The 18,261-nt window shown below is 52.1% G+C and overlaps 6 protein-coding genes across 6 annotated transcripts; 4 read left to right on the plus strand and 2 right to left on the minus strand.

The window, feature by feature from the left end:
- Nucleotides 1-123: 123 nt before the first annotated feature.
- Nucleotides 124-1,443, plus strand: CI109_100925 (calmodulin; the record flags this gene model as incomplete). Its single annotated transcript, XM_065966867.1, has 10 exons — nucleotides 124-138; nucleotides 253-259; nucleotides 333-344; nucleotides 436-468; nucleotides 653-750; nucleotides 846-953; nucleotides 1,099-1,156; nucleotides 1,216-1,281; nucleotides 1,336-1,385; nucleotides 1,441-1,443. 10 exons carry the CDS (start codon nucleotides 124-126, stop codon nucleotides 1,441-1,443), a joined length of 450 nt encoding a protein of 149 aa, XP_065822939.1.
- Nucleotides 1,444-2,463: 1,020 nt separating this feature from the next.
- CI109_100926 (chlorophyll synthesis pathway protein BchC) lies at nucleotides 2,464-3,997 on the plus strand (the record flags this gene model as incomplete). Its single annotated transcript, XM_032002579.1, has 10 exons — nucleotides 2,464-2,502; nucleotides 2,555-2,621; nucleotides 2,679-2,707; nucleotides 2,760-2,798; nucleotides 2,851-2,947; nucleotides 3,011-3,119; nucleotides 3,178-3,349; nucleotides 3,407-3,554; nucleotides 3,606-3,909; nucleotides 3,964-3,997. 10 exons carry the CDS (start codon nucleotides 2,464-2,466, stop codon nucleotides 3,995-3,997), a joined length of 1,038 nt encoding a protein of 345 aa, XP_031862918.1.
- Nucleotides 3,998-4,490: 493 nt separating this feature from the next.
- On the minus strand, nucleotides 4,491-7,373 carry CI109_100927 (uncharacterized protein; the record flags this gene model as incomplete). The annotated part of the gene is made up of 6 exons (XM_032002580.1): nucleotides 4,491-4,550; nucleotides 4,601-4,943; nucleotides 5,001-5,506; nucleotides 5,563-6,351; nucleotides 6,427-6,603; nucleotides 6,678-7,373. The coding sequence occupies 6 exons, from the start codon at nucleotides 7,371-7,373 to the stop codon at nucleotides 4,491-4,493; spliced, it is 2,571 nt and encodes an 856-aa protein (XP_031862919.1).
- A 196-nt stretch (nucleotides 7,374-7,569) lies between these two features.
- On the minus strand, nucleotides 7,570-9,543 carry CI109_100928 (uncharacterized protein; the record flags this gene model as incomplete). The annotated part of the gene is made up of 5 exons (XM_032002581.1): nucleotides 7,570-8,043; nucleotides 8,094-8,528; nucleotides 8,581-8,883; nucleotides 8,941-9,330; nucleotides 9,382-9,543. 5 exons carry the CDS (start codon nucleotides 9,541-9,543, stop codon nucleotides 7,570-7,572), a joined length of 1,764 nt encoding a protein of 587 aa, XP_031862920.1.
- Nucleotides 9,544-12,552: 3,009 nt separating this feature from the next.
- Nucleotides 12,553-13,950, plus strand: CI109_100929 (uncharacterized protein; the record flags this gene model as incomplete). The annotated part of the gene is made up of 5 exons (XM_032002582.1): nucleotides 12,553-12,636; nucleotides 13,306-13,367; nucleotides 13,420-13,561; nucleotides 13,610-13,826; nucleotides 13,883-13,950. 5 exons carry the CDS (start codon nucleotides 12,553-12,555, stop codon nucleotides 13,948-13,950), a joined length of 573 nt encoding a protein of 190 aa, XP_031862921.1.
- A 962-nt stretch (nucleotides 13,951-14,912) lies between these two features.
- Nucleotides 14,913-18,157, plus strand: CI109_100930 (uncharacterized protein; the record flags this gene model as incomplete). Its single annotated transcript, XM_032002583.1, has 15 exons — nucleotides 14,913-15,594; nucleotides 15,655-15,943; nucleotides 16,000-16,152; nucleotides 16,211-16,323; nucleotides 16,385-16,512; nucleotides 16,570-16,759; nucleotides 16,810-16,854; nucleotides 16,909-17,020; nucleotides 17,076-17,132; nucleotides 17,183-17,249; nucleotides 17,302-17,400; nucleotides 17,454-17,533; nucleotides 17,585-17,765; nucleotides 17,827-17,914; nucleotides 17,982-18,157. 15 exons carry the CDS (start codon nucleotides 14,913-14,915, stop codon nucleotides 18,155-18,157), a joined length of 2,460 nt encoding a protein of 819 aa, XP_031862922.1.
- Nucleotides 18,158-18,261: the final 104 nt, after the last annotated feature.

Consider the following 18,261-nt stretch of genomic DNA (forward strand, 5'->3'; position numbering starts at 1 on the left):
TCGTGCGTCTGTGGATGCTCACTGTCGTCGTTATACCACATTGAATTGCATTCCTTTCCATTCTCTCTCTTTCTCTCACCTCTTTATACCTTACGATCTTGACGATTGGATATTGCATACACAATGGCTGACAAATTGGTGAGCCTTGGCCCGTCTCTTCTCTCCTCCCAAGTCAGGCTGTAATCGTATGGCCCCACACGTGCATCCCCTGTCTTTGATGCTGTGAAGTGTTGCTGATGTCCGCTTTCATAGACCAAAGGTTAGCCAACTTCCTTCAGACGACGGATGACGATTTAGAGCTGACGCTTCGAACTTGACAATCTACCCGACAGAACAAATTGCTGGTATGTTCCACTGACATCCAAAAATAGCTCGATGTAGTTTTCGATCACAGGTTGGAGGAAGAACTGACAGTAACTTGTGTATGACGTGTAGAGTTCAAGGAGGCTTTCTCTCTCTTCGACAAAGGTTAGTGCTCATCGCATGACCATGGTCAACCGAAGCTGACAGGTGGTTCATCTTCTTTACCATCGTACTTTCACCGTCTTCCATCGCCCATCGATCAACAAATTTGTCGCGAATCTTCCCCTCCTCACCCTATTCATCAACCGCGTGAACATCCGTCTCGAACTTGTGTACGCCACACACGCAGATGGCGATGGAACAATCACCTCCAAGGAGCTCGGTACCGTCATGCGATCTCTGGGTCAAAATCCCACCGAATCTCAACTCCAGGACATGATCAACGAGGTGGGTACGAGGTGGACTTTGACCACTCTACACTTGGCGTCCCCTCCATATGAGCACTACAGATGCTGATGATGCTCTACACGTCGACTCGACAGGTTGACGCCGATGCTAGCAACTCGATCGACTTTGCCGAGTTCATGACGCTTATGGCTAGGAACATGCACGACACTGACTCTGAGGATGAGATCCGAGAGGCTTTCAAGGTGGGTCAGGAGTTTGGCTAGGCGAATGGCAACCTCGGCGACAACTTGTGATGAAAGGCATCACGTCCAGTCGACCAACATGACAACCAGAGCCGGATGCACATGAGTCGGCTGTTGAGCATACTGACCAACCTACACCCTGCAGGTCTTCGACAAGAACAACGACGGTCACATCTCCGCTGCTGAGCTCAAGCACGTTATGAGTGAGTGCACTATCTGACTCAAACGATGTGTAAAAATCATCCAGCTAACCCCCCGCTAGCCAACCTCGGTGAGAAGCTTTCGGACGCGGAGATCAGTGAAATGATCCGAGAGGCGGACAAGGATGGTGGGTATTGTATTACGTGGGGGGGAGGGGTAAACCAGCTGACCATAGACAAAGGTGACGGCATGATCGACTACAACGAGTTTGTCACTATGATGATGGCCAAGGTAAGTGCGAATCTAGTGTGTGTCGGAGTAGAATCACTGACGACTCCGCCTGCAGTAACCGTGATTTAACCATTCAATTATGTTATGTCTCTTTGGGAGTTGCGCTGTGAGAGAAAACCATATAGCTCTTTTGTGGTGATGTGTAAATGAATTGGGTCCGTCGTTGCTGCTCGTCTTGAGACTGTTGTTAGGCGCACAGAATGCTTAGGTCGTGGTGACTACCAGCTGTCTAGTGGTAGCTTTAGGTATGACGATTGATCTCCACCTCTTTAAACGAGGTCTTAGCTTCTTCGTGAGAGTATTTTGGATGGCAACTAACTGCCAACCCCCACCAAAGATCGGAATTGCGGCAAGCGAAATAGCTCTTACCGATGTCAAACTGTAAGATTTAACGGCAGAATGCGGGTAGAGGAATCATGTGCAAGGGGTACAATTGGTTGAATTGCGTCGAAGGCTTGTTGATGAGACAGGGGTTGGGAGAGGGAAAGAAGAGGAGGACATTCGGGAAGATTGGAGATTGGATCAGGGTAACAAAGTGCCTCGACGTCATTGTCAATCAGGGATTTTGAGATGTATGGCACGGCTTTAGTTTAAACACACGCAAGCCCAGATTACAGCAGTCCGTATTCTGATTCTGTTACCGCAAGAGCAAAAGGGCTTGGAAACCAACCCTTTTTAAAGACTAGCACGATCTATAGCATACTCTCTCTCTTCTTTCTTTTTCTTTCTCTTCTAGACAAAACAAAAAGAAAATACACCCACATCTATATACCAAATCTCACACTTATCTACCCACATGTGAGTCTTGTCATTCCCATCTCATGGCGACGAGCGCTTGGGCGCAGTCCATGTCCATGTCCCGATTGGACGTGCCTTTGTGTGTCCGTGTGTCGAGCACGAGCCCTCCCTCCCGCGCATCCCATACAGACTTGCATTGTAGATGAAAGGAGTGGGCGTGATGCGATATAATCGGATCACTGGCTGACATATATATCCATGTACCCCTCCCTTCATTCGCCATCATTCTCCTTTCTCCATTCATTACACTATCAGCTTAACCAAATCAAATCTATTCAAAATGGTCGCCTCTGAAATGAAAGCCCTCTGGTACAACAAGGTGAGTCGGTCGAGCATGCCATGTGATCGCAGTGCTGATTCATCCGCCACAGCCTCAAGACTTTGAGATCAAGACTGTCCCTGTCCCCAAGATCGCCGCCGATGAAGTCCTCATCAAGGGTGAGTCTAGCCTCGGATCTACTTTCACGGAACAAAGCTGACGCTGAACCGATACAGTCGACATCTGTGGTGTCTGCGGTACCGATGTATGTTTCTTTGTTTGGCTACCGCTCCTATTCCAAGCTGACCAGCCAATAGGCTCACATCCACGAGGGAGAGTTCATCTCCAAGTTCCCCGTGAGTCCGTTCGCAAACGCGCTTCATGACTCTAGCTGACGATATGCTCTAGCTTATCCCCGGACACGAGGCCGTCGGCAAGATCGTCGAACTCGGTGACAAGGTCAGCGGTTTCGAGATCGGAGACCGAGTCGCTGCCGATGTCGGAGGTGAGTTGTGCGGCGCGCAATTGGCTGTGGGATAGAATGCTGATCGTTCTGTTCCACCCACAGAGACTTGTAGCTACTGCCACTACTGCCGAAAGGGTGACGAGCTCTTCTGTGAGCACTTCTCCGCCGCCGGTGTCACCCGAGACGGTGGTTTCGCCGAGTACCTCAAGTAGTGAGTGGTTTCCCCCCTCACGTCTACCGAGTCTCGGCTAACCGCGCTTGGCACTCAGCAAATTCTCCAAGATCTACAAGATCAAGAACCTTTCCGACGAAGAGGCTACCCTTCTCGAGCCCGCATCTTGTGCCATCCACGGTATGGACAAGTTGAAGATGCCCTTCGGTGCCAAGGTCCTCCTCATCGGTGCCGGTCCTACCGGTTTGATCCTTGCTCAGCTCATGAAGGTGTGTCGGGTTATGTCGTGGTAATGACATTGGGTAGTCGTTGACCTAAACGTGCAGATCGGCGGTGCCGGTCACATCACTATCGCTGCCAACAAGGGTATCAAGATGGACATTGCCCGAAAAGTCGAGGCTGCCGACGCCTACGTCGACCTTGACCGAAATGACGCTGCCAACCAATGGGCCAAGCTCAAGGAGGAGAACCCTTGTGAGTGGCGAGGATTCAAAAAGTTGAGATGTCGCTGACGGGAGGACGTAGACGGCTTCGACGTTGTCGCTGAATGTACCGGTGTCGAGTCCGTTGTCAACGACGCCATCAACTACGTCACCCGAGGTGGAACTCTCCTCGTATACGGTGTCTACGAGGACAAGGCTAGGGTTGGCAAGTGGTCCCCTACCGACATCTTCGTCAACGAGAAGAGGATCATTGGTTCTTTCTCCCAAATCTACTGTTTCCCCCGAGCCATCGACCTCCTCGACTCTGGCAAGATCAAGACCGCAGGTATGGTCACCGACGTCTTTGCCATTGAGGACTACCAGAAGGCTTTGGACAAGATGGCTTCGTGAGTGTCGTAGGGTGTGACTAGTTGGACAAAATTGACCAAATACCTCTGCAGTCGACAAGCCCTCAAGATCGCCATCCGACCTTAGGAGATTGTGTGATGTCGTGGTGCTGTGCTGAGGTTCTTCTTGGGCGTGTCAAACTGTAGTGGAATCAGTATAGTCAAATGTAGCTATTGTGTGCATGAATTGGAGATGCCAATTTGAGGTGGCGTTCAGGTTGCAAGGCTCATCGACGCTTGATGCTCGCTTCTCCGACCATGCACGCGGTCCAGCGGCACTCAACCCGTGTTCATCTTCATTCCCAACATGCACATACTCCTCAATTTAGCCATCAAACATGGAGGTCAGTCTGACCGGATGCAACGAGACACTCGAGCTGCTTGTTTTGGTCGCTCTGTACACACGCAATGCCGCCCTTTGATGGCGATTTCACGCTGCGGGATACGATGTGTGAACGCCAAACCACAGACTGTCGCATTATCCATCTAAACTGTAAATACCAAAATGACAACTGAGATCGTAGACATTCACAAATCCTCTAAATGACATCCGCCACACCAGCAGCGAAGTGATAGCCACTCTACACCCTTGCTCGAAGTTGTTTTCTCAGATCTCCCACTTCAGCTTGTAACGAGTTGAGCTACGCACGACGTCAGTTCCCATTGATGATAATTGGCCAAGCCTACTCACCTCGTCCAAGAGTTGTATTCTCTGAGCTTGTGATTTGGCTCTTTCCTCATCTGCATCGTCCTCGCAACCCTTCAAAGTCCCTTTCATCTCCTCCACTTTGTTCTGCAAAGCCCTCTTCTCATCCTCCGCTACTTGGGCAAGTTCCAACGCTCTTGCTGACAACGCATCGTTCGCTTCGGATAACCTGTTGCACGTTTCTTGCTGTGCAAGGAGTTGAGATTCGAGTGTTCGTTTCGTCGCTGTGGCGTTGTCAAGTGCAGATTGGAGAGAGTTGAGTTCTTCCAAGAAGTGTGATTCGGAAGAACCGGATTTGGCAAGGCGGTCTTCGAGAACTGCCACTTGTCTACCACACAACGCAGTTAGCAAAGGGGTGCTCGCACTGAACGTCGCGACGACTCACTGTTGATACGTCTCGAGACTGTGGGTACTGGCCTCGACCAACATCTTCGCCTTTGCCGCATTCTGCTTGAGCAATTCTCGCTCCTTGCCCATTCTGACGACCCGCTCCACCATCATCTTCCCGTCATCTATCAACCCTTTGATCCTACTCAACATCTCGTTGATCCCACCGACTTGCTCCTCATGGGGAGTGTAAAGCGCTTGCAGGGCGGAGAAGTCGACGGAACGACTCGGACTTGCGAAATCGGGGTTACTCGCGCCCGTACGAGGATCGACGAGGTCGGCTTGTTCTCGGCGGGAAGGAGGGGGAAGAAGGGACCAGATTGAGGTGAATTGAGAGGCGATCGAGTCGAGTTCCGAAGTGAGACCTTTGACTTGCGCTTGTAGGGTTTTGGTGGATGAGGATGATTCGGAAGAGAGCGATGTGACGGCGGTTTGCGCGGCGTTGAGTGAGGTGGAGAGGGATTCGTTGCGGAGTGACAAATCGTTGATCTGGTCTTGTTGGTTCTAAAGTGTCCCGGATGGTTAGTCTCGCTCATGTGCCTTTTAACGAAAATACCCACCCTCAACCTCTTCTCCAAAACAGCCCACTCCTCTTTCTTCCCTGCCTCTCCCTTTTCTGCTCGAGCTTTCCAACTGTTCCGGTCCTCTGAAACCCTCCTCACCTCCTCTTCTAGACCCATGTTCACCTCCCTCATCTCATCTCTGAGATTTGACACCTCCCTCTCGCGTCTCTGCACCAATCCTTTCACCTCCTCCAACGCAGAGATGACTTCCGTCTCGCCGACGGTACCTGTTTTCCTGCCTAGGATTTGACCCAACGCCGCTCGAGTCGAGTCCATCACCGCGCGGTCCTTGTCTGACATCTGACCAGACTCGATCACCCTTTGGCGATCGTTCATCAACGCGTCCTTCTCTTGTTGCCAACGTCGTTTCTCCTCATCCCATTGTATTCTCCCTTGATCCCACGTCCGTCTCTCAGCTACTATCCCTTGTCTCTCCCTCTCGTAGTCCTCCTTTTCGCCGAGCCACCCTTGTTTCTCCTTCTCCAATTCCAGCCGCCTTTCATCTAGCTCCCTCGCTTCTTCTTCGATGGCTCTTTCCCTCCTCCCCATCTCAATCACCATCTCCTCGAGTTCTGCCACCCGCGTGGCTTTCTCCTCGGTCTGGCGCTGCAGGTCCGCCTCGCGAGCGGCAAAAGCGTTCATCTTTCGAGATTGTTTGTTGTATTTCGCTTGCGTTTCGCCAGAGACACGTTCGAGTCGTCGCACTTCCCATGCCATGGAGCCGGACCAGTGTTCCATCAATCGACGACGGAGTTGTGCTTCCCGATCGCGCAGGATGAGTACTTCCTACAGGGGGTAAGCGGAGATCGATTAGCGCAGTCGCCTGAATCTCGCGCTTGAGAAGGATGTGAGTAAACGTACCTTCTCAGCCGCTTCCACTCGTTTCTCAGACTGCTCAAGACTCTCCATCGTCTGCTTTGACATTCTTTTGTTCGAATTGTTGAGCTTCTGCAATGTCCGTGCGGCTGTGAGGATCTTGATTTCTCTTTGATGACGGGATTGGAGCGATTCGAGTCGGTTCTCGAGCAGGGTCAGTTCCTATGTGTGATGCAGCTGAGTCAGCAATCGTGCGCGGTGAGTGACAGGAGAGAATATCCACTTATGCAACTCACCTTCTTCCAACTCTCCACTTCTTCCCATCCTCCCACTGGCAAGCTCTCACAGTCCACCGCCGCTTGTCCCGCCAGAAGCGTCATGAGCATCTCATCTGATCCTTCTGCGATCCCCATGATCGTACTCTCCTTTGTGGGCGAGTCTCCCGCGGATTCTTCCCAGGTGTTCATGTCATGTTGAGTGTGAGTGCTTTCGGATTGTGTGCTATGGTTGTGTGAGATGGAGTTGGTTCGTTGAGAGACTAGGGTGGGATTGCGTCGTACCGGTGTGGTGGGGTTCTGGTTTTGGTTATGCGATTGGGTTGGATGATGAATTCGATCTAAGATCGGACCGTGTCCATCAGTCGCAGGCGATGCTTCGTAATAGCTATTCCGAAGGGGCACGTTCAGATTGTGATGAAATGGTTGATCGTCGTCGGGCGAGTAGTTTCGCGCGCCAGAACCATTAACAGTGGGATCTGTAGTGTCCATCATCACCTCCCTTGCTCCGCCGCCAAAGGGATTCGAAGCCGGACCAAGTCTTGTGGACAAGTCGAATCGCCCCGAGAGATCGTTCTCATAATCGTCATTGGTAGTGGGCGAGACGATGGGCGGTGATCTAGCTCTGAAGAATGCAGCTTTGGATATCTTCTGTGTCGTAGGTGACGTGGATGGACCTGCCGTAGCGCTCATCATGTTGTTAAGAGCTATAGGCATTACGAGGTGGGAAGATGAATGAGGTGAAGAGGTGTGAAAAACCGCTCTGTTGTTGTTTCTATTTTGATTTTGTTTGTTTTGCCGTTCCCACGCGATCAACAGGAGGGGAACGCCACGTGCGTTGGGTGGATATCTACAAAACTTATAATGCATCGATTCTCAGTCAACACATCTCACAAGCTATGCATACACGCTTCTACGCCCTCGAACCCTTCATCTTGGCAATAGCATTAGGACCCCTGATCTTCCCCTTCTTCGCCTTGAGTTTCCCACCCTTGGTCTTCTCCTTCTCCGCCCGGGTAAGACCCAATTTCACCGCACCCTTCTCGCCCTTCTCCAATGCCATTCGAGTCTTCTTCTTGGCCATTCGTCGAGCTTGTCGATCCGCATCCGTACTCTTGACAGCCTTTCTCTCCTCCTTTGACAGGTCTTTGATCTTGTCGCCGAGTTTCGGGTTACCCTTGGGGACAGCGCCGGACGCGGTTTTGTAGGTGGATTTGGACTTTTCAGAACCCTTCTTTTTGTATTCGGGTTTGGCGAGGGATTTGATCGTGTTGGTGAGGGTTTTGGCGGTGGGTAGGGTTTTACAGGGTTGGACTCGGAGGTATCGTTTGGCAAACTTGATCTTTTTCTGGTCCATCGCGAGGATCTCCTCGACGCTTTCGCGGTCCTGGGGAGGAGTCAGCTCTGAGTCCTGTAGAGGGGATAGCTCGCACTCACAGCCAAGTGGACATATCCAAACCCTTTGCCAAGCTGTGTCTGTTGATCTCTGACAATTCTAACCCCCGTGACGTATCTCCCCTCGCCGGCGCCTCTCTCGGCCTTGATCAGCTCCTCGAAGAACGCACGCACGTCCTCGTCCTTCGCGGCGTAGTCTAAACCACCCACGAAGAGACTCTTCTTCGGGTCGGTACCGCTGGGCAACCACGCGTCTCGCTTGCTCAGTGCATTACTTGCGGAAGCGAGCGCAACGGCAGAAGGGAGTCGCAGCGAGTCGACTCGGATAGTACGTTCCAGGACAGAGCTGCCGTTGGCCTCGAGGACTTTGGTAGCGGCCTCGTAAGGGTCAAGAATAGGTGCGACGTTGGCGGCTCGATCGGGGTGAGGGTGACCGAACACGACGTAGGCGTTGCATGATCCGAGTTCAGAGTGGAACTGGGGTAGTCATTAGCACACGCGTCAACGTCGCACGGCGGATAAGACGCACCTCTTTCTTAATGAAAGCGACCTTTCTCTTCCCCTTTGCATCGATGAAGACCTTTGCTTCGTCCACCTGGTCGTCCCCTCGGTTCTTTGACTTCTTCGTGGTGCCCTCTGCGTCCTGCTGCGATCGCCAAGCTTTGGCCCGCTCCTTCTCCCTCTTGGCTCGTTGATTCTCATCCTTCTCAGGATCGTCGGTGGGTAAAGCCGCGGTAGGGGTTGCAAAGGGTACAGATCGGAATCGGATCGATTCGATCTTGGCCGTGGGGGCGAAGGTAAGGAGGTGAGATCGGAGTGTGTGAAGTGCGGACTGTGAAGAAGTCATATCAGCTCTGAAATAGTCCAAAGGGTCCACACCCGAGCCCACCTTTGACTTGGCCACGTCGATGGGCAAGTTCCCAACAAACACTGTCCGTCTATCTCTATCCGCTTGCGTCTCTCCAGGAGGTGTCCACTTCCCAAGCGCTTTAGCCTTCTTGGCAGCAGCTTTCTTCTCAGCTTTGGCTTTGACACTTTCGTGGACGAATTCCTCATCGCTATCGGCGGAGCTGTCAGATTCCTCCTCGGTTTGTTCCGCACCAGCATCAGCGCCATCGTCATCCTCCTCTTCTGCCTCGTCGACCTCGTCCTCGTCGCTGCTCTCGGGCTCTGGAGTGGGTTGCTTCTTGCTCTTCTTGGTGGTGGGTTCCGCTGCGGTCTCTGAGGGGAGTTTCGAGCTGCTAGCTACGGGGGCTGAGGGAGCTGCGGAGAAGGTCGTCTAGTGGGAGCAGTCAGCGAGTGTATCATACCCATAACGCGGATCACTTACGCTCTTGCTGAACACATCGTCCAACTCGGCGTCCTTCACTGCGCTGAACAGGGATAAACCCTCGTCAGTCTTTCCACCCTTCGTCTCGTCCCGCTTCCTCTTGTTGTTCTTGTCGACAACGGGGGCTTTCCCCTTGCCGCTGGATTTCGTGCTCTTAGCCATGTTGCTGGGTGGGTGGGTATGGCTATTTATCGATGCTAATGTCTGAGTGAAATGAACTTCAAAATATTTCAGATTGACGAGGTGCAGCTTGAAGTTCTCCAAAGTGAGGGGGTCATTTGACGTCACGTGTTGTTCATACCAATCTGCCACAACTGTGAAAAAGTAAACCGTAGGCGTATTACGTATCCCTCTCATCCTTTACGTATTCTTCTCCCCTAAGTGGGGGTACTAAAATGACTGGGTGTTCTACAGATCTTTCCGTAAATCCTTCGCTAGTTGAATTACCGTTGCAAAAGCCCGGGGCCCCACTGATCGAACGCTCGAGCCGTCTGATAACGGGCGATTTACGATTCAAAGTGCTTGAGGGTTTTTAGCGACTGAGCTACTCAACGTGCGCATAGGACGAAATACTTGGGAATACTCTTTATGAAGGCTTATGCGACAGACTCTATCACGCCTCGATTTAAGATCTGCATGAGCAGAGGGCGAGCAACATCAATGCATGGAACATGCTTACATTGCCCGGAGAGAAAACTTCGACCTCCAATCTACATTACATGGTTGGGCGAGACTCGTGGGAGCTTTTGCCTCCGACATCCACTCGTCAGCAAGTGTGTATGCTGATCACTGTGCTCCAGACGCGTATATAACAGCTGTTCCCAAATACACTGTATTGTGGTGCGTTTCGGTAGTGTAGCGGTTTATTGTTGTCTGTGTCACGTGATCTTGCGCTCGAGGCCCCGCGTTCAATTGTCGACGCGTCCTTTGTGCGCAAATGGGATTTTTGGCCGCGTCGCTGATTGGCGAAGTATTTACGGAAAGATCTGTAGAACACCCAGACAAAATAATACCCCCATATAGGAGATTCCATATAAATTAGTACTCCCATATAGGAGATTCCATATATGGTAACACGTTACATAAGCAAAGATACCTTGGTCCCACTACATAGTTCATGGTGCGTGAGAAGTCGAGAGTGTAGCTGGTTATGATTTTTGTCGGATTGTCGATGAAAGGAGGTGCATCGTATCAGGCGTCTCGGTATGGTGCACATCATTCTGCAGAACATTTAAACAGTCGTCGCGGCGAAGATCTGCATGAAGTGACAGTTCTTGCACGTCGCATGATACATCTGTATGGTGAGCGTGTCTGAAGTGTAAGTCTTATTGTCGCATGCACCAGCATGTCAGATTTCACGGTGTCACCCTCAACTACGTTCCGTACTCGACAAATTAGTACCCCCAGATAAGGGATACCATATGGATTGATGTGTTACAAAAGCAAGTATGCTATAAGTAGCTGGTTACGATTTCTGTCGACGAAGAGAAGCAGGTATTCAAGCATGGCATTAGGTGGCACGGTACCTAGGCATGTGCATCTGCGGATCAGTATAGCATCGACACGAAGGGGAAGTCAAATTTTGCATGTTGGTGTTTTGCATCTGTACGGTGAGCGTGTCCGAGCTGCGAATCGAACTGTCGCAAGCAACAGATGCCCTTGACTACGTTCCATACTCGTCCCCAGTGCCACATCGCAAACGCCGAGATACGACGGCTCATCTTCCACGTCACAACTGATCGTACCTGATCTCTGTTCTCTTTTTCCCGTTTTTCCCTATTTCAGGGTCAAACGGTGTAATCAAGGGCGAGTGTGGCAAAAAGATCCAATGTTTGGTTCTGTAACGTCATGTTGGCGAAAGGGGAATTTCGTCTACAATTGGGGGTGTCGGGAGGTGTTCGAGCGATTGCAGCTATGACGAGTTGAGATTTGACCATGCAAGGGGAATCATATGGTAGCTGAGATTCAGAGGAGCACGATGGTACCGGTCAGAACGCACCTAGTGAGCTGTGAGATGCACACGATGCGAAATACTCTGTGTCCAGGTGGTTCTCCTACGCGTCCGCTCCGCATCTCGTCCAAACATGAGTTCGCGATGAGTCGTGAAGAGATAGGTGATTCTCAAGTAGCTAGGGATTGGCAAGAGAGACGAGAGAACCGCCATGGTACGGTAGAAGCTGATGCTGGTGACCTGCAAGCATGGGTAGAGCCGTAGACTCAATGTAACACCCCCCATCCCCGTTGCCGACCGCGAAAGGGGACCATCCTGAGCGATCATAGCCATGTTCCGGTCATTCCTTGCGCGATAAGCCCCTAGGCTGGTTCATGCAGTCGATATAGCATACTGGAATCGCTCTGCCCACCATGAGATCCATATTGGCAAACGAACAACCATAAACCGCCCAACAGCCGCATAAACAAGAGATGGGATGTGAACGGGAAAAGTCTGTGTCTCCTTAAAACGACCACCGCGTTGTCAAAACAAGCCTGATCGCGCACAAACATCACCGGCACCGTCGACACCCCACGCCCACCCCTTTGCTATACCTGGCGAGCTTCACGCAAATCCAAGCAGCGGTGACTCCTCGCACGAATACCTCTCGGGATTAACGTACACCAGCGGCGTTTTGTTTTCGGTCGGTAGAAGATCCGGTCACGTGACTTGGATGTACTCTTTCCGCTCCTAGCGCGCTTTTCTTCCTATGCATGCGTATTTTTGAAGTGTTCAGTGGGTGGATGGGCGACCTATGCATACATTGGCCAAATTTGAGACCTTAACACGCAGTATTGCATGAGATATGCACCGAAACGCGAAAGAGGGGTGTTTATCCCGACTAGAAGTGTGATGAGGATTGCGTTGCGCCGCGTCTGATTATGACTTAAACAAAAGGTCACACTGCCGGAATTCATCTTCTTCCCCCTCTCTCTTCTCTTTTCTAACCCAATTTAATTCAACTCGATTATCAACGTATCTTAGGTGAGTTGATGCTCCTCAACGGTGCCCAAGCCCACTCGAAGCATCAAGCAACATCTGTGAAGAAAGAAGGAGCATGTACTGACGTATCAACTGCGTTCTTTTCCTTTCTCTCGTCGTCGTCAATACCCCCTGTCCAACCGCACTTCAGCCTTCTCGCCACCAAACCAACCCAACAACAAACCCAAACAATCACAATGGCTCCCACCACCGCTACCACCAAGAAGGCTGCTGCCCCCAAGAAGGCCGCTACCCACCCCACCTTCCTTTCCATGATCCAGGTGAGTGAACAAGTCGAATCAGATTCGTCAGGTGGGATATTCCGACTGCGGGCCATGTTACACCACGACTTTCGTCCTTCATTCTTACACGTCGTGGAGCTTTGCCACTTGGCACACCACTCGATGCTGGTCACGACGCGATGGATGCAAAGTTTCAGCTCGAATGCATGCGGCCTGCTGGCGCTGTCGCCGTTGACATTGCGTATTTGGGGTGCGGGAGGAATCTGGGGGTGGGAAGTAAACATCCCTGGGTAGATCTTCCGTAGTCGGTCTTGCTCTCCTTCCTATCCCTTGGGATTCGTCCCCCCGTCATCAATCATCGTCCTCACCACCTTCGCCAAGTCTGGCGGCTCAGCGTCACCTCCCCGTCGTGCTCGATGTGATCGTCGCAGCAAGCCCCTTCCGGGGATTGAGCGCGTGACTCCACCCGTCTTCATCACCTTTTTTCCTTGATCCATTTCTCATCACACGTCACTCCCTCTGCCTTCAAACTCCACAAACTGGTGCATCCACCCGTCATCACCACCTGTGCATGCATGCATCGCTACATCGTCCTTCGTTCCCCCTCTACCGCCGCCTTTGACAAATTGCCTATTTGGGAAGATTTTCTGCCCTTCCCACCTAACCCCATTTTACTACGTCGCTGACTATAACCCCTCCTCCTACCAGGAAGCTGTCAAGGCCCACCCCGATGACTCTCGAAAGGGTGTCTCCCGACCTGCCATCAAGAAGTGAGTGCATGTCGTTCCACCTCACTTAACCCTTAACTAACTCCCCCCCCAGGTTCCTCGCCGACACCTACAAGATCGACATGAGCTCCGCCTCCAACGTCAACAACCTCTCCAACGCCATCAAGCGAGGTGCCGAGAAGGGCGAGCTCGTCCTCCCCAGCGGTATCTCCGGTCGAGTGAAGGTTGCCCCCAAGGTATGTTGCGCATTATCTCCGCAAGGGCTGTGCTGACTTCTTCCGCAGAAATCCTCCGCCGGCAAGGAGAACGTCGCTCCCAAGAAGCCCGCCGCTAAGAAGGCTGCCCCCGCCGCCAAGAAGGCCCCTGCCGCTAAGAAGACCACCACCACCGCCGCCGCTAAGCCCGCTGCCAAGGCCTCCACCGCCACCAAGAAGGCTCCTGCTACCAAGAAGGCTGCCCCTGCCGCTAAGAAGACCTCTGCCCCCAAGAAGGCTCCTGCTGGTGAGTTGAACCCTCATCGCGAAGATGACCCCGCTGACCTCCCTCCCGTCTTCTAGCCAAGGCCGCCGCCGCTAAGAAGACCGCCGCTCCCAAGAAGAAGGCCGCTCCCGCCAAGAAGGCATAAGCGGATCGTATCTTGGAGTCACCATCTTTTTGAAAGGTCGGAGGGAGAGGGCTTGGGAGTTTGGTCGATTTCGCGTCAGTTGGTTTTGTAACTCTTCTTAATGTGTTCTATCTTTTGCGTACCGTGGTACCCCTTTTCGTTTTCGATCATCTCTCTTTTTATACTTAGCCTCTTCCGGGCGCTATCTCTATGCATGATCAGTGACCTGTGCCGGGGTGGAGTGGGCAGCGTATTATTGGAAGCGAGCTGTCTTATCATGGCCTTGTTGTTTACATCTACAACCATCCAAAACGAGAACGTACGACGCGGGGTAATCGCCACAAATGGTGTGAGCGGAACAAGGGAAGCAACCACAAAGACAATGGTCAATTCGCTTGTCAAGTGCAGAAGCAAGTGTGATCTGCATCGACAGATAGTCTGTCTCTTACTTCAGTATAGGTGGAACAACAGCTCGCCATGTAGCTGCTGTCGATTTCCATCCCCCTTGTCCAACATGGATTGCATTCAAAGAGCCAAGTGGCACTCAAGATATGGTTCGCATAAGTGCGGGATCAAATACATTATCGAACGGTTCCTCGTCTCTGTTTCGGGTTTGTTGTAGTTCGTCGTCCTCTACGCGAGTAATGTTCAACACGTAGCGCCTGCAGCTTGACTGGACTCACTCGACATACACAGCCCGGCAGGTCAGCACAAGCTCGCATCGCTCGTGTCGAATCTCGCCCTCCGACTACTAGAACTCTACACTAGTTCGGGACCCAAGCCTTCCCTTCGCAGCCTCCTTTGTTCATCTTCTTCCTCCTTTCAAACCCGTAGCCCCTAATAGCTAGAGCAACCCGTTCCATTATAAATATCATCGTAAGTGTAACTTTCTCGACCTCTTCTCATCTGCGAATGTCGCAACGCCTGCCTGCTTACACAACTCCCTAGTAGATAAACGTAGACTTTTATCAACACCAAACGGAATGGACGTGGACGCCTCTACGAACTCGCATGAAGCGAGAGAAGCTGCGATTGTAACGACTACCGAGCAGGTGGACCAAGCCATGGATGTAGACCCATCGACCTCTGCTGGGCCCTCTGGCGTCACTGTTCAGCGAACAATACATCAGGAGACGGTCACGACTACCACAACTACCGCCTCTTTCCCGGGTGCAGCTGCTTCGAGGGAACTCGCTACGGCTTCTTCTAGTGATCATGCTGTTCCTCCCGCTCGACCCGCCTCCTCGTCTGCATTCCGATCCTCCCCCGCATTGACCAACGGACATGCTCACAACCACTCCTCACCTGGCCCATCAACCTTCCAAACGCCAAACTCCCACCATACGCATCTGCACAACCCCGTACCCCTCACACATGTCGCGTCCCAAGATCCAGACCAAAAACGTATGGTCCGAACGGGCTACATCTTCGATCCTCTCATGATGCTGCATTGCCAAGATGGTTACACACCCACAGCAGAAACCGTACTGGACAACGGAGACGGCCACCCGGAAGAACCGATGAGAATCAAGAGGATTTTCACGAGATTGGCAGAATCAGGTTTGATCAAACGGATGAAGAAATTGGAATTCGGAGAGGTCACGGCGGAACAGGTCATGTTGGTCCACACCGAGGATCTGTGGAGCAAAGTCCAAGCGACCGAGGGTGGGTCTACGTCTCTTCCAATCTCAGATCGACAGTGATACTGACGATAACTTCGCGCAGGTCTCAACGACCAATTCATCCAGGAATCAAAACATTACTACGAACAGCTCAGTCTTTACGTCTGTCGAGAAACAGCTCACTGCGCTCGTCTCTCATGTGGAGGTGTCATCCAAGCATGCCTATCGGTCTGCCGAAACGAAGTTCGAAACGCATTTGCCATCGTCAGACCACCGGGACATCACGCGGAGCCAGACGAACATATGGGCTTCTGCTTCTTCAACAATGTGGCTGTTGCGGCGAAGGAAGTGACAAGATTAGGTCTGGCGAAGAAAGTCTTGATCCTCGATTGGTGAGCATCCAGGTCTTGTTTTTGACCGAGACAGCTGACACACCGCTTTGTGATAGGGACGTCCACCACGGGAATGGAACGCAGAGAGCGTTCTGGGATGATCCGAATGTCCTCTACATATCACTGCATCGACATGACGGGGGTAAATTCTACCCCACGAGTGACTTTGGAGCATTGGATATGGTTGGGACAGGTGCCGGTGAGGGCAAGTGAGTGGACAAGCCTTCTGCCCCTTGGACTGTGTGGCATTACTGACCCCGCCCGCAGATCCGTCAATATCCCTTGGCCCGGACCAGGTTTCGGAGATGCCGACTACATCTATGCTTTCCAGAGGATCGTCATGCCAATAGCATACGAGTTCTCGCCGGATCTGGTCATCAGTGAGCTCAGCTGATAAGTCTCGAGTCATCGTATCAAAGGATGCCAGCTGACGATGACCAGTCTCTGCCGGTTTCGACGCTGCCGAGGGTGATATGCTAGGCGGATGTCACGTCACTCCCGCGGCGTACGGGCACATGACACATATGCTTGCTGCTCTCGCTGGCGGCAAACTCGTGGTGGCGTTGGAGGTGAGCTCGTCTACATAAATAGAAGAAATGGACAACAGCTGACATGCCCTCACACAGGGCGGATACAATCTCCGAGCGATCTCTGACTCGGCACTTGCGGTCGCACACGTCCTCTTGGGTGAGACGCCTATGGAGCTGGGTGCACTCGAGGCTTCGGAAGCAGCCACAGAGGTGATCTACCAAGTGGCCCAGGTCCAGTCAACACATTGGAAGAGTATCGATGTCAAGGCTTGTGAGCCTCCAGAGGGTAAGTCTCATCTGGCCTGCGTGATGAGCTGTATCTGACTTATACCGTAGTGACCGCTCTCGAGGATGGCTCGTCACCGATCCACAGTATTCCAGGTGAGTAAACAATCATGCTCATTCGCAACGCAAGTCTGACGCACTCTCCACTAGAACTTCTCAAGATTCACCGAGCGTACCATATGCATGCCAAATACGACCTCCTGCAAATCCCCCTGGCTAGCCCGGAACTCGAAGCGGCCTTTGCGGGACAGATCATTTGCAAGTGAGTTGAGCTGCGTCGTTTTCCAGCTGTGCGACATCAGCTGACCTGCTTGAAGCGAGGGCGTGTATGAAGTGGGACCCAAGGGCGTTTTGGTTGTCTTTGTGCATGACTTGTGAGTGCTGTCAAGACTACCTACAGACGGGGCTAACTCGAATCTCTCAGCGGCAATCTGAGGGTTGAAACAGACGGCGTGACGAGCACCAACATCCACCTAGCCAACAGCTATCTCGTGAGTCCTAACGGTCTCATCGCACTTGCAACGCTGACCACGATCTGGCCAGATCGACACGAGTGACGCGATCGTCTCATGGATCAAAAGCGCGGGATACAACATCATCGATGTCAACGTTTTGAAACAACTACCAACGGAGTTTGCGAGGGTGAGCTGGGCGCACTGTAGTCATCTGCGTTGCATAACTGATGTGACGCTTAGGAGGGACCAAGGATGATCACCAAGAACGCGCCTGAGATCGAAGGGCAACTGATACGATACATATGGGACAACTACGTCGAGTACGTCTGAGTACCTGTATCAGTGTAGATACCGCTGACAATACCCCGCAGACTCTCAGAATGCGAAAAGGTCGTCCTCATTGGCCACGGGACTGGTTGCCAAGCGGTCATGGACCTCGTCAACAAGCGAGATGTGGAGAGGAAAGTGAAGGCGGTCGTCCAGGTTGCCGGACTACACTCACTCGTCCGTATCGACCCGAACAATATCCAGAGGAAAGACTGGTTCAAGCGAGTGAGTGATTGCCCTTACAAGTCTGCTGAATACATGACGCATACTAACGGAACGCAATCAGTCAAATCGGATCTTTGTTCCATCATCACACATCCTGCTGGATGACAACCGCGTTTGTAGGAGATTAGGTGATCAAGTGTTCACATCGCGTAAGTAGCGTGCTCCCCCCACGATCGAGTCGCCACCTATCTCTGCTGACGCGGATTACCTTCGTAGAAAAAGCAAAGGTCGTGGATGTGCTCAACGACGTTCTACCACAAATAAAGCAATTTGTCTCGGAGAAAGTTGGCGACATTCCACCTGTTCCGGTGACCAACGGACATACTGAGAGTAATGGACAAACAAATGGCGATTTGGCGGGATCACTGGTTGCGCCTGCCGTGACGGCGTAGTGATGCGATGAGGATAGGAGGAATTATAGGGGCATTGATTTGGGCGACCCTGTGATCATGAGCGAGGAACTGGTGCTGATGGGCACGTTGTACAGTATCTTAGG

The sequence above is a fragment of the Kwoniella shandongensis genome, chromosome 2 (assembly GCF_008629635.2).
Source record: "Kwoniella shandongensis chromosome 2, complete sequence".
Taxonomy (NCBI): domain Eukaryota; kingdom Fungi; phylum Basidiomycota; class Tremellomycetes; order Tremellales; family Cryptococcaceae; genus Kwoniella; species Kwoniella shandongensis.